The sequence below is a fragment of the Malurus melanocephalus genome, unplaced genomic scaffold (assembly GCF_030028575.1).
Source record: "Malurus melanocephalus ecotype Western Australia unplaced genomic scaffold, MMel_1.1 scaffold_37, whole genome shotgun sequence".
In the NCBI taxonomy this organism is placed as follows: domain Eukaryota; kingdom Metazoa; phylum Chordata; class Aves; order Passeriformes; family Maluridae; genus Malurus; species Malurus melanocephalus.
The window spans coordinates 1,717,163-1,732,888 of NW_026623269.1; the positions used below are offsets into that span (position 1 = coordinate 1,717,163).

The window sequence follows — 15,726 nt, forward strand, 5'->3', positions numbered from 1 at the left end:
ACTCTGCCCTGGTTTAGAAGATCTTAAGTATATGAAATTGAAATGTGGCTGAGCTGATTGAGATCTTATATTCATCATATTTCAGCACTGCCAGCAGAATCCCTTCTAAGCAAATGTGCATAACATGCTTAGTTAGCACTTTCCCAAAGCCTTGAGCTTATAATGACAATTAAAGCACATATTTTCCAATAATTGCACAATCTGAACTTGGTYTGTGATAAAATGGGGAATTTAAATTTTCTTAATATTAGAAATCTACTTAATTATAGGTAGTCTCCAGCTCTGTTTTTCACCTGCATTAGCATTTGTATTCCTCTTTGAGTCTGCTTAATATACTTTTCTGTTTATTTAATGGACAACTTCTAAAATATACCTGCAATTTCATGTAGGCCATGGCTGGCAACCAGCAAAGCACCTCATTTATCTCTGCCTTGTCTCATTTAGCCCACAAAAGAGTGGCAGTGTGAACAGCAAACTTGCTACATGACGAAGGGTCAGGGCGACAGCCTGAAGAGGCAGCAGCTTGATGTCATCGGCATCTTCATCGTATTCTTTTAGAATCCTATTTCTTTTTAGGAATGAAGACCTGGTTTCCCTACCCACTTCTGGAGGCTGGGTACTGTCCTGCAAAACTTGCTTCCTCAGCGGAAAGAGGTTCTCCAAGAAAGCAGTGCCCTAAATTCTCCTGTTCACCATTTGAAAGAGGCAGCCAGGTAGAATTTATTCCTCTCAGGAATTTTTCTTTTGCTGATTAATTGTTTTCCACACTAGGCTATTATGTTGGTAAAATATTTATAACCATTATGATGAAAATTGCCAGGAAATGAATTCACATGGTCTTGCTACCTTTAGATTTTATTTTTTTCCCAGGACTTTGAAMCACTGCTGTGGTTTTGGCTTGCCTCTCTAGTCTTGCTATTCTTTTCTGTCACACTCAGTAATTGGCCTAATAAAAGGCAGTAACAAGAATTTATTACACCTTGGGCGATACTTGAAACAAACTTTATTTGCTGGAGCAGCACTTTTTATCTACTTGCTGCTGTATATTTTGACATTCCTTCTAAATATTAAATCTGACTTTATTTAAAAGTTAAATCTTGGTGCTTTTTTTGTGATTGTTGCTGTTTTTGCAGTTTCTTAAGCAGACTAGTACACATATAAACATATCTTTTTAATGAAGCTTTTGGAGAAACAATATCAGTTGTGGCTCTATCTGCTTATTGCCAGAATCCACAGAAAGGACATGAATTAAATACCAGCTTCTATGATACCTGGTAATTTAGTTTTGGAATAATGCTTGTGATCAATTGGGAGACCAAAGATGAGAACTATTCAACTTTTTGTACCTTTTTCAATCTTCGGATTTGATGAAATCTTCCTCAAGCAAATGATGCCATTTGCATTTAAAGTTTGCAAAACTATGACAGTAGTAAAATTAAAGCCAGGTTAGATTGTTACAATTTCCACTTTTGAATCTGGGTTTCTTCCACATACTAGATGGTAATATCAGCAAGTTTTTTGTATGTTTGTTTTCTAAAAAGGCCTTTAAAAATAGCAATACGTGATCCTGGAACTGTTTATGCAGGAATTTTTATTTTCTTTGAAATCTTCCAGTGTTAAAGCAACAAGAAAACATTTATAATGTCCTTTGGTGGAATCTTATTACACTTKTTATATATGTAAACTGATATTCTTTGATGCCAGCACGTTGCCCATACAGAGAAATCTCTGCACAATTAAATGAAAGGAAAAAGAAAAAAGGACTAAAGAAAAAGTAATAGTTTTCTCTTATCTGATTAGAATTAAATACATTAATAAATTGTCTGGTAACACAAATAGGCAATAATACAAAAAATCTACATTGTACATTATTTCAAGAAAAATAACTTCATTTGAATACAAAAGGATAAATACACTTTTTGTCCTATAGCCACTCTTGTACAGTAGGTGAACACAGCATCTTACTGATGCAGTGCTGCTAAGGTATACAAGGATATGACTGGCTTGAGTTTTATTGAGGGGGCTGTTACACATGTGCATCACTAACATCAGACAAAGAAATCTTTCAACCAACAAGGGTTACAGAGCAACGTTCACTAAAGCACAGGTTGGAAAGGATTTGGGGACTGAAGCAGGCCAATATGGCAGCTTTTACAGATTTCCTTATACCCACAATGCACTGACAGCAAAGAATGCCTTGGTTTGGTCGGTCCACACACCGGGCGGAGGTGCGGTAGCGCACCAGAGAGGAGGAGCAAATGTTGTTGGAATTCTCTTCCYGTTCTGGGGGCTGTCAAAGCCTTTCAGTCCTGCAGCCAGCGTTGATTGATTTGACAGAACAGGCAGCTGCCAACGTGTCTGGGGCCAGAGGTGAACAGTCTTGACTCGCAGCCCTGTTCGTAACCGTGTGATATGGCTTAGTTCAGTTCGGTCTTTTAGTTTGTATGTGGTTATGATTTTTTTCTCTCTATTTTTCCCTTTTGGGTTCCAGTGGCCAAGGCCTGGTTGTGTCCTGTTTCCAGGTGGCCGTGGCCGTGCAGCAGTCCCAGCCCAGCACACGGAGCCTCAGCAGAGCGCGGTGGCCCCGAGCAGAGCGGGCAGCAGCAGCAGCAGGACAGCCCCGTGTGCCCCATGTGCCCCGTGTGTCCCCGGCCCCTGGCCCGAGCTCTGGCTGCAGCCGCCCGGGTCCCGCTCACACTTGAGCTTCTCGCACAGGATGCCCGTGTAGGCCGGGGGACACTGGCAGCGCACGTTGTTGATGCACGTCCCTCCGTTCTGGCAGTGCAGGAGYTCATTGTCGCACACGTTGGCTGTAAGATAGCAGGGGAGGGAAACAAAAGAGAATACGTCTGAGTTTATCTACAGGAGAAACTGCACTAAAACCAGAATTGAAGCTCCACCTCCCTCCTCTTCCTGAGACATATGAAAAGGGGCCGTGCTTTTTCAAACACATTTCAATTTTTTTTTTAAGGCTGTAATCTTGGAAAACCATCTTATTCACTTAAGACCACTGACTATGATATTGATAAATTTTATAAGAAGGATTATTTAATAATGGAATAATAAGAATATTAAAACATGCCTTGTGCTAATGTCTGCATCTTTATAGTTATTACTGAACTGGAACTGTAGGTGGTGCATTATTATTTGAGAGGGGCAGTGTGTCTAGAGCTTTTRGAAACCAAGAACAGTGGTTAAAAATGCAATACGGCTTTGCTGAAGTAAAAAGATCTGTATGAGACTGCAAGGTTTTCTAATCAGAAACTGTGTATTAATGATCTGAAAAAATTATGCAAAAAAGAGAAGGCAAACACAGGCAGGAAATTCAGCATGCTGTTGGATGGGGATTATATGGTATGCACATCTGGAAATAAAAGATAATGTTATTTCCATTATTAGATCAAATATTTAATCTTAATTAGATTTGCTACTTTAGTACGTGGCATCTTAAAACTATCTTAGATATCTTAGATATTGTAGCCTGATAATAACTTTAGAAATCAGATTCGACAAGAGAGTTAAGAGAAATAATACAAGCAAAAGTTTTAGAGCTGCATAATATTATAGTATTTGAAAAGTCGACAGCTTTACTTTGTATTGCTTAATAGAAAGTGAAATATTTCATGGGTGAAAATGTAGAGGTATGAGCAACATACTAATTAAATGTGTCAATCTGTGTTTTATTTCAGATGGTATCAGTAGTAGGATATGTGCTGGATTACAGCTCTGCCTTCCACAGGGGAGGGGATTTTAGTGAAGTACTTGCACYTACAATCTAAGTAGATGGTAACAGTAAAAATTTTAACTCAGAGAATTAGAGAAAAGATTTTTTTGTCTTAGAAACAGGCTCAACATCATATGATGTTTATGTATACCTTAGCTTCAAAGTACCCTAAATAATTCAGAGTAGAGAAAATATTGGTAATTTTATCTTAAACGTTACTATTTATTGCTACAAAGGAGACTATTTTGCCAAATATTAATTTACTTATTTTTAAAAACAATCTAAATATCATGAGAACTACAACTGAAATAGTCTGAGTTCTTAAGTGGTGTAATTCTGCATCAATTGGTACGATTTTGTGCACCAGTAATCTCACTGGTAATCTTATTTGTTCTGGCTTGCTTTCAGAAAAACAATTTTCTCACCCTAGAAGGTCTCTCCAACAACTGCTTTCTCATGTTTTGCGTCCAAGCAGGCCAAATAATAAAGCAATGTGTTGGAAACTTGTAGATGCAATTGAGAGGGAACAATAAATCATTATTTTTTTTTAGTGATTCTTTCAGCAATCAAGGGCTTTTACTAAGAGCTATGGACTTAATATTGTCCAGTTTCTGAATTGCAGTGGAAAAATTTTAATAGTAAGGTACAATAACACATTTTGTTGAGGACCCTGTGTCCAAATTTTAATGTTCTATACATGCATTACAAAAAATGTGTAAGAAACAGTAAGTCACCACCAAATAAATGTGATGAGATTGAAAACCCAGAAAATATCACAGTAACAGGCAGAAAAAATTAACTGTGTTTTAAAAGTCAATATTTGCATTACATCTCTTTTAACTGAGGCTATGTATCTTTGAAGTTGACTTTATTATTCATATCGTATCTATTTAGCCATCTCAATATGTAAAATCAAAATACTTTATCTGATGGTACAGCTACTGAATCTGCGTGTTCTACACTACTCATAGCTGGGGTGCTCCCTACAGTTCAGGCAATGAAAATTGTGGAATATCTGTCCCATCAACAGGGACTCTTGTTTGCCTTGACTAACTCGGTGGGAATCAACAGTTCACTAAATACCACTCCTTAAACAGCAGAGAGGTTTCACTTCACATTTTTTCAAATAATAATAAGTTAACTGTATTTTTTTAAAACAGTGTTATAGGACAATATCTCTCCCATTTAATTTTTTTTTTTGCCAACTATAGCCTGTTACTGTAGGATGCTCTTAGCCCAGATCTGGCCTGCAGTTATGGGTGGCTGAAGGGGTGTTTCTCTCCACACTGGCTGTTCTGCCTGACACACTCATGCAGGCTGCTACCAAATGCCTCTAAACAGCTACAAAATTCTGGATATAAAATTATAGATGCTGATTTCTAAATCAGCCCATTTCTTTCTCATTAGAAAGTTTTAAAAACATGCTTACAGAAGGGATGGTGTTGTTCTTGCATGCTTTTAAATGTTTCCCCACAGAAATGCAGGTGCATTTTCTTGATCTCCACAAACTACTCTATAGCTGAAAATTCTGTAATTGTTGATCTTGCATGGTCACAACTTTCCTAATTTTGTTCTTGTATCTCTTTCTCTTGCACATACACATGTACGCACATATACATGTATCACRTAGAAATTGTGAGCTGAAGTTCAGTGAAAAAACACTGAAAATGTTATGAAATCCCATTATTTTATGCCAGTTTTGTTTTAATTTAATTCTGACCAACTCTAGTACCATTTTCACCTTTCTGAAAGTATGGTTCTGAACAAAGAATGAAACGAGGMGAAGTGACAGAAGTAAAAGACCTAATTCTGAAGTGATCACATTGAAGACTGTTATGACCTGTGTGGCTGAACTGGCTGCAGGTTTGCTGGCAGATCTTCCTTAATTAGAAGAYAGGACATCAAACTGGTCATTTGAAAACCAAAACAGGTACCTTAACTGTTTTGGAGAGCCTTGCAGGCCTTTTTGAGGGCTATTTTTGAGCACATTCTCCAGATCTGTGCTACTGCATGAAGTGAAACATTTAAAGTAAACTCAAGGAAATAGTTTTAAAGTTATTCTCAAAATTTGTCAATTTATAATGGTCCAGTTATGGGATCCTTAAAACACTACACAAAGGAGACAAGAAAAAAAAAGGCACATGTAGAAATGGATTGCAATTTGGATGGCTATTTGGAGCTTTGCTGTCCTTGGGCCTTCCCRCTCAACAAACCTCTGCAGTTACTGGGAGATATTAATAAAATATTTGATGGTTTTTTTTTTTAGGATAATACCTCTATGAATGATAATGGAAGATGCCTTGCYGTAAGTCACAAAATAGTCTTGATTTTTAATTGCAATGCTAATACATTTGGGAATGGAATAAAAAAGGAAAAAAAMGGGGATAATATCTGTCTTTGAGCTGGCTCAAGGGGTAGTCTTAGGCTTTCATAGATGTGTCATCRAATTTATATTGAGTATTTCATGAAATATATCGAGAGTACCACAGCTGTTTGACAAATGGCTACTTTCCTCCTAAATGTTCAAATCTGAATAATACATGAAAATTCCTGAGCCTCTCCAAAACTCAACTTTAATGTTTTTGCAGCTTCTTGAAAGAAAAGAGAGAGCTGTGGCTGATTTCAGTTCTGAAGCAGCAATGCAGACCAGAAAACACAAATGCACACATTGTTCTCCTCAGTCTGGAGGGGCACCTCAGGCACAGCTCTTGGCTTATGGCCCTTCTGTGACTGTGCAGAGCTCATGCCCAGGGCTTTAGGTCTGCCCACTGCCCAGACAGACWAACAGTTTGCCCCTGAGCTTAAATACAGTTTCTTCTACACTCCTGTCTTTCCCAAAGGCCATCAAAGAGGGGAGAAAATCAAATTTGTACTTTTCTTTGTGCTACCTTAATTTTTGTACAGCATGCCTACAGTAGCATCTTATTCTGGTGGGACAGGCTATGGACATACTTTTTCAACTGGGATAGATGGTGTTCTCTTTCTGCATCAAAATCTGGATTGAGGATGACATTTTCTTTGTGGCAACAATATAAAGATCATTAATTATAAAGTCACAGAAAGATAACTTTTTATCAGAGGTCCTTGCTTCCTTTCTTGAATTCTGAAAATGTACATTTCAAACAATGTTTTCTATGTTTGCTTCCATGACTATTTTTCTTCAGTGTGCTCCTTTTGTAGCATCATTTGTTAGAGCCTTCTCTGTCCCCCTCTCTCTTTGTAAAACCATTCCTTCACTTTTCTCCTTTTTGTCTTCCAGATCATGAGTATCATAATTCCTGGACAGRTTTGTGGGCTGACAGCTCTGAATATATTACACAACATATTTGTCTATTCTAAAGCACTGATGCAAGCTTTGCCCCTGCTTTTGCTGCAGTGAATTTTCCATACTGTTTGTCGGTGGCTTGTGTGCCTGGCACCACTGAAGGAATGAGAATTTCTGGCCTTGGATTCTACCCATTGTTCATAATTTTGAGAGTATGCAGGTCTCATGGCTGAAGGAATCATTCTTGATTGTTTTTTTCTCTAATGCATTTGTTTCCTTGGTACTTCTTATTTAGTAAAGAATGTTATTTGAACTCATGTATGAGGAAGAATTCAGCACACATGCTACCAGAATATTCTGTCTATGCATAAGTGAATAAAAAGCCAGCATAGTGAAACCCATGTTTTCAGTAACAATGCTCATAGGTGGCTTCAATATATGCAGTGGTTGTCTATAAATAGACACTGAGCAGTGCACTGAAATGCCATGAAAATACTGGGAGGTTTTGTCTCGCTGCATGAAGTTCAGTAAATCCAGGCCAAACACAAGCAATTTCTTGTCAAATACAGAATTAGTCCCTATGAATGCGATGAAAAACTAGCATGCATTATTCTCTAAAACAGTAGTAATTTCATCAATGAATGGTAAAAACAATCATGGAATATTAAATTAAAAAATGCACTGAATGAAGCTTGTGTGTATGCCTAATAAGAATTTGGGCATCTACACATACACCTATAGCAAACACACACAAGAAAACCTCTGCAATTGTGACAGTATTTGTAATATTTTTCCCACAATTTTTCAAATAGGCAGAGGTGGAGCTGGGGAATGCAAAACACTTAGTCTCATTCCAGTGCCAAGGTTGAAATTCTTTCCASTTGTATCCAGTTGTGTGTTCCAGTGACTGCAAACAAAATATTTCAAATCTCTAGAGTCAGCAACAACAAAGTATCTTCATAATTTGGAAAAAAAACCCATAAAAATACAATATATACTTGAGGTGTGATCATTTAACATGTTTTATTCTAATGATTAGGATTTAATTTGTTGTTGCCATTTACATTTCTGCCAAATGGCTTTAAAAGTCTTTATTGCCATGAATCCATGTGTCAGTGCTGATCAGACTTCTTCACTGATATGAAAAATGGCTATTTTTCTTATAATTGAAATATTCACAATAATTTCTTTCTTTGGAAGTGGCTCTAATTCAGCATTTGCTATAGTAGTAAAACTATCTTAGGATACTGTCAAATCGAGCCAAGGTAGATGCTTTGACAGCATGAAAAGACAACTGGTTTGCATGTACCTACCAAAGCACATTCTTAAGGTAAGACAAAATCAATCACTGTAGACAAGTACAAGCCTAAAGCGTATCTTACTGTGTCAAAATTATGGTCACCAAATGACAAACATTAATACAAAGATCGCTGGTGCAAAGTTGAAACAGTGTTGTGATTAATTATACTGCCAGCCATACAAGGAAATAAACATTGACCAAGTGAGTGTACTTTCCAAAGGCAGACATCTCCATCTTGACTTGTCTTAGAAATGCCTGTTAGAAGCACATTTGAAATGGCATTTTTTTGTCAAACCAGTTATATTAAGTTACAAGTAAATGAATAGGGGAGTAATGGGGATCCTGTGTTCACTGAAAAATTCCAGTAGCATTTTTAGATTGTTTGCCTGCAAATAATTTCTATTCTTTCTGCGCAACCCTCAGTTCAAAGTTAAGCCAGTTCTAATCAAATTGCAGGCGAGTCTCCAGCATTCCTACAAGATGTAGCTATTACTCAGTTCTGCCCAGCACACAGCTGGAGAATGGATGGTGATTCCTCTCTCCTGTAAATAGGCAGTAATTTATCCTAGCATCCACAGGGGTGAGCTTAGTTGATTATATCTCACTACTGAAAGTGCAAAATCCTGTACAGAGTGTGGGTTTTTTAGCCATGATATAAGGGTAGTAGAGGTAGAAAGTTACTGTTTTTCACAGGCTGTGTCTGTGCTTTCTCATTTTTCATCTCTGTTCTTAATCTAAAGTCTTTGGGTTTAATTAATAAAAAATAATGAGAAGAAATATAATCTGTCAAAAGGACACGAGGGAGAACTGAGTTTTGGAATCAGTACTCTTACATGACAGCCACAGTAGCTTTTGGTAGAAACAAAACATGATTGTGTATTAAAATGGGTGAAAACAAATACTGATTTAGAAATCTAAGAACTATAGTTGAACTAATACCTTTCAATCTTTCTGATTTCAGGAAATGAATGAATAACCTTTCAGTTTTCTCATTTTGATGGGTTCCAATTTTATACTTCTACAAAAGAGGATGATTCCCAAAGTGGGTGGAAGAAAAATTTCCCTATTCTTTTTATTGGTTTGCTTATGGAGGAGCAGCACTTAATCTGTGTGACCCTTCTCATATTTTAGGGTAATCTCAGGAGAGGGATAAGCTACATCACAGCTTTAGTTGCTCAAAAGAGACTACATGCCCCTATCATTCATATTCCACTTACAAAGCTGTAAGCTGCACTGCCACTATTTCTATCTGCCTGGAGAAAAATGACCATTCTTACATSATCTGTCTTCTCTTTCCTTAACTTGGAAGAGAAGCAGTTGCAGCTACAGAGTTGTTTTTTTGGTTTTTTTTSTACTGCCAGCAGCAAGGTCAGGGTTTAGAAGTAACCACTATCAATAAAAGCTGGCTAAGTACAAAAAGTCCTCAGATGCAGAAGATGAAGTCATCAGAGGGCCCCATGAATGGCTGGAGGATGGGATTTGGTACCCTGAATACGAGCAGCTCCTGCCATTAGCAGTGCAGAAGGCAYTTCAGACATGGAGCTGGCAGGTTTKTSCAGGAGCTCTGGGTGGTTTAATTGGAGCAGTGCTGGAGGCCTGGCACGGGCTGTGGGGCCCTGCTGTGCTGCAGCTTCCCATGGGAGGCTTCCCTGCTCCAGCTGAGCACTGCAGCCTGTGCCTGGCCCCTGGCTGCCACCAGAGCTGCTCCTCTGTGCCAGGAAACTCCCTGTCCCACTGTTCCCCACCCCTTCTCTCCTGCTCCTGGCTCCATGGCACTTTGGGAATGCCTAGCTGCCACTGTTCCTTCCACATCTATGGCCAGCCAGGGTGGCCTTGGCTGCACAGAAGCATTTTCTGCTTCATACCCAGCAACAGCATTTTCTTGAAATTCCCAATAACTATTAAACCTGCAACAAGTATTGCTTTACGGAGCACAGAAACACAGGTGAGAGCCCAGAAGGCAAACCAAAGCAGGATCATGCAAAGGTCAGCAATTCAAATACATGATTATGAATTATATAAAAGGCTGAATGTTCCTGCATCCTTAGCTGCTAAGGTGTTTGATTTGGAATAATGTTATGGACACAAAAGAATGCAAAGAATTTCTCTTTGTTTTCAGAGAAAAAAAGTTTCTCTCWTGGCTATTCTTCCTTCCCAGTGAAAACTACACTGAAAACTTTCAAAATCCACGAAATAGTTCCAAACACTTTATCTTGGCGGCAAAATTAGACAAGATAATCRTAACTGAAAATCCTCTCCAATGACTTAGGGATTAGAATTATTCTAATAAGTGTTCTAMATTTTTTTTTGGGAAGAGGTAAAAGAGAGTGACCAAATGTGTTGTTGATGACTTCTATTAATAATCATTGGTATTCTAAAGTTATTTGTGATCTAAATTAATTTGAATATTGCAAACTTTCCTCTCCCTACTTTGGATTAGAGCCAATTGCAYGGGACTTTCAAACAATTGGTAAAAAAAAAAATCTACTGGAAATACATGTTATGGTCAACCTCTAAATGACCGAAAACAATATTTGTAATGGAAACGCAGCAATCTTTAATTGCACTGTGATAAATATCAAAGGCATTAAAGTGGAATGGGTATGTAACTAAATGGAAACATCAGCTCTTTTACAGTGACCACAAGGAAAGGTAAAGCCAAGTTTGTATTTACATGTCATTTGTATTCCTTCTGTGTGTATTTTTCAAAAGCAAGGTTTAAGATAGGAAGATAATGTTCTACTCCAGAACACCAAAACACCAATRTGCAAAGTTAATGGTGTAGAATCTCTCAGGAGATGAACATTCAGAATATATGGGAACGTTCATTACAATGAGAAGGCAAAACATTTACATAATTCCTGCAACATGTAGGAAGTGAGGGATGGGTTTTCTTGTTAAAGGAACAATGCTGTGAATCAGGAGATTTTCTTTCTGARTCTACATTGATTTATTGTTTTGAATGTCAATGAAATGCTTCAGAGTGCTTTTGCTGAGCCAGCTCTAGAATGGGGATAAAAACACTGCCCTATAGGTCTCAAAGCTCTTCAGAGTGAGACTTGTTATTGCAAATGAACAATGGAGAAGTTGACGCCAAGGAAAATCAAATCAATTGCCTGTGCAAACAAAAGGAGGGAGTGATGTGAAWTCCTGCTCTGTTTACTAGATTGCACTGCTGATTAGATAAATGCAATAGCACAGTTGATTATTGTTTCCAAGAGAGTTTGCTGACACTTAGCTTTAAAAAAGTTTAAAAAAGGACTATGCAATCGTGTCTGATTGTCATCTGTGATTGCTTAAGATGATTAAATACTCTGACAATTAGAAATACCAATGTTGTATATTGTATCTCCCTCTAATCTCACCAATCAGAACTTCAGCAGYTTCATATTCATACATGAGGAACACAGTAAAGATTTGCACATTTTTTAATCCACTCTGCTTTACCTGACCTGTGATAATATTACCTGTCATGGTCTGTTTTTGTATTACAGTAAAATTAAATAACGAACTCAACAGGCAGATTGTTATATCATAATTCCTGTCTGAGATATACCAGATGATAACATGCTCTCTTGTGAGTGGGATTTTAATTGCTACAATGCTTTACTTTTCCACTCTTTTCATCAGCACACCCATAAGATGATTCAGWCAGCTGGCATGTAGCACCCTGCAAAATAAGAACTAATAAATTAATGTATCAAATAATTAAAGCTATTAGTAGCTTCATGCCAGTTTTCATCAACAATATTTATTGCTATACAGAGCCTTGCTCCAGGTACCACTGTGCATTTATCTTCATGACAGAGCAACCATTAGATGGGAAGCCCCAKATAAGATGCTCACTTTCCAACCCAATCCTCTTCAGGCACACCAGGTTTTCTGCAATGTTTTACCCAGGTGTAACCAATATCATAGCCTTAGCCAGTGTGTTACCTGAAAACAGTTCCAAAAAACTGACTTATAATATCACACAATTCAACAAAAATGTCAGAAAGGCGTTCATTGTCACACACCAACCAGTAGAGCTGAAACAGGCGTTCAGGCAATTTACAGATTTTTCACAATATTAATATGCAGGCTATTACTAATAAGTTATTGCAATAGTATCGAATTACATTAATCTTAATAAACTTTAAAGTTTTGCTACAATGTAGACTAAGAATAGACATGGCTTAGAATTAGAGAGCGAGTACATAGCATGGTTTGTTTGGGAAAATGTCTGAGAAGTTCTTTCTATGAGCATACAAACTAAAGATTATGTCTCTACCATGGATGTTGATATTGCTTACTATGACAAAGTGTTAAGGTAATTGAGGATATTAAAAACACCAGAGTTAAAATATTTTCATGAGTAAGAGCTGTTTCCCTGTGAGCTTTATATGGTTCTTGCATTACTTTTGACACACTGATTAAACTATTTATATTTCTGTTTATCAATTGTGATGCAAAATGTGTTAAAATGTAATTATTAATGAAGACTAAAATAACCTGGGATCCTTGAGGAATAGGTAACTGCCAAATGTGATTTTACTTCAAAATACTTGATTTTATTTAAAATGATTTTCTCCAATTTTTAGTTTGTCAAGTCATGCCGGAGTTGAAAAATACCAAGGATATTTCCATTGACCTAGATTAAATAAATTACGCTAGCTAGTGTGTTAGATATTTCTAAATATATATTGTATCAATATCCTTAAATGTAATGATGGAAAGAAGTAACTGTGTTACTTAAAAAGTCTTCCACCCTTACTTAAGATTGAGAAACCAAGACCTTGGTCATTTTCTCCTGCTCCCRAGAGTCTGTATGTACAGCAATGTCATAAACCTTAGTTTGGAAAAGGAAGGGTCACACAGGAAGCACTCAGTTTTTCATGAAAATGTACTTTTAGAATGTTCTATAKTCTTTTAAAACATAATGTTTGACTATATTTCTTTTAGAACTGCCACTGAAAAAGGAAACAAGTTTCTGCACAACAAAACTGGAATGGCTGATATGTTTATCTCATCAGGTCCAGTCCTGTGATCTACCTAAGTGACCCTCTAGATTTCATAATATGAAATTCCACGCCTCCTATGCTTGTCCTTCTSTCCCAGCAGCCTTGGCAGTGATGGCAATGGAAATCTGACCGATCCGATCCCAGCTCCTCGAGAACTCAACGTATTCCTTGACATTGCCTGCATTGCAACACGCCTGTGCTGGTGGAGGACGAGGGRAGGCTGCCATTGCAGGTGGGATGAATCTCAGTGGGACTGGAGCCTTGTGAGGGACAAACACTGAGGGTGAACAGCAAACTCCTCCTGCTCCATGGAGCCACGCAGGGCTGGCAAGCATGGCCAGGCAGCACAGTGCCTGCTCAGGTTTCAAACACAGGCCCAGAGTGAAGTSAGGGTATGACAGGAGCGTGAAAGGCAAAGGGTTTCTGCTGTGAGACAGCATTTCTGAGGTGGGAACATGGCAGATCTGAGTGGGATGCTGGTTTTCTGAAGGCTGCCAGAAAGCTATGGAGTGAGTAGCTGTTCAGCTAAAACAGCAGGAGGAGTGCTAAGGGGAAGTAGTTGGAACTGGAACAGAGGGGTTTGGGCTAAAGCCAGGGCGGGTGGGAGTAGGGRAGGGAGGTGCTCAACACATCTTAGCTGGCTCAATGTTTTGTATTTGCAAAACACTCAGGGTGTCTAATGGCGCAGTGCAGCGTGGGCTGCAGCATCACCGCTGAGCTGTCATATTGCCACTGAATAGAACATATAACTGGAGTACACTTCTCTAAGCATCTTTTCACTTTGTCTTAAATCAGTAATGGTTTAGCATGAACTAGCAAAGCTCTCGGGTCATTGCAGAAAAATTATTGCAGTATTTGGCTTTATTTTGACAGGTGGTGTAAATCTCRACCCAAATCTCTGTACCTTTGCAGAAGTTATGCAGTGTCCATGCTGCCTTTCATATTTCTCCCCAGTTGTGTACCAAAGGGCACATGTGCAGAGGTAATTGGAAGCTTTTCAAAGCATCCAGCTCAATTTTTGAGATGTTTGTCTTGCAATATGCTGTTGTAATATGTCTCTATGATATGTGGKATAGGATGCTCTGAGAACTGAAACCTCCTTGCAGAGAGCTGCGCTTTGCTGCATCATGTCAACATAATGGAACTGATCTAAGGATGCTATGCTTCCCCTCAATAGGAATTTCCTTGCACTAACAGCCCCAGTTTGAATCTCATTGTTGGATTCTCCTGTTCTTGAAATCAGAAGGAAATAAGTCAGGTTTTTGAATTTTGTGAGTAACTTGTCCTCCTCAAATGCTAGTCACTGCCTTTCACCTCATGATCAAAATGCAGCTTCAGCTCTTTAAAGGAACAGCTGCAGGTGATGAAGCTCTCTTTACTTTCCTTGGAAATGAAATTCTAAATTCTTCAAAGTAAGAGTCCTATTTCAAGGATCTTTTGGCTTAAAAAGGAAGTTGAATTCCTGTTTAAATATGTGTAACATTGAGAGCTCAGTGGTGCATCTYGGTAACAGAACACCCTGCAGAACTGTCTCCAGTGGACTGCTATTTCTACAGTAAGGACACTGCAGTTTGTTCCTCCTGCACTTGTCAGTGTCTTTGGGACTGGGTAGTGTACGTGGGGAAAACACGGAGTAGCTCTTCATTTTAGCCCRTGTGCCCCTGATCTATAGCTGCTTGGTGCTATTTTGTAAGGCTCACCTAAATATCTATTAAAGTGAGAATTTCTCCTCCAAAGAGATTATGGCTGAACTCACTTATAACCTAGAAGTTTTGAAGGGCAGGAATAGATCTTTGGGTCTATTGGAAAAGACTTCAGATTTAAGCAGGAAATAGAACAAGAACRGGGGCTCGTGTTGGATACTGGTTTCATGAGCTGGAGCAATGCTTTGGGTTATCCACAGAGAGATTTTATAAAGCTGGAAAATACACAGGGTTTCACAAATGTCTCAAAAGTGTGAAAGATTTGGAAGACTATTCCACTCAGTCTCTAGAAAGGGAATAAAGTGGGTAAATTGACCTACAGACAAATGCAAATCAAAATATTGGCTCTAGATTCAGCCAGTGGCATCAGTGCAATTGTTATGATGTGGTTTTCCATGTCCATTTGAACAAAAAGACAGATGGTCATTGGCAAGAAAAAAAAAATGCATGAGGAAGTACCTGACCAAGATGTAGTTATAGATATATAACATAGTTTTGGGTATAACACTTCAATCATCCTGAACATCAGCTGCCTATTGAAATCAGTGGTTAATGAACACASCCCCTTCAATATAATCATTTCAATTTGATTTCAGATGTAAGTAGTCTTCTATATGCATTAATTACCTACAACTGARTTACGATCAAACTCTTTCCTCTCCTCTGTAGAAATCGTTAAACTTCCAGCACCATCACATCTTTCTCTTCTCACCTGATGATTATAGGTAACAATT

The 15,726-nt window shown here is 38.2% G+C and overlaps 1 protein-coding gene across 2 annotated transcripts in view; it reads right to left on the reverse strand.

Moving 5' to 3' along the window:
• Positions 1-934: 934 nt before the first annotated feature.
• The window catches only part of NTNG1 (netrin G1), a 148,014-nt gene continuing 133,222 nt past the window's right edge, over positions 935-15,726 (reverse strand). Inside the window, exon 8 of one of the 2 annotated variants that reach the window (XM_057364285.1) lies at positions 935-2,810. In XM_057364285.1, the coding sequence (XP_057220268.1) occupies positions 2,566-2,810 (245 nt within the window). In that variant the 3' untranslated portion in view covers positions 935-2,565. The remainder of the gene's footprint in view (positions 2,811-15,726) is intronic. The other variant, XM_057364286.1, reaches the window with a different exon arrangement.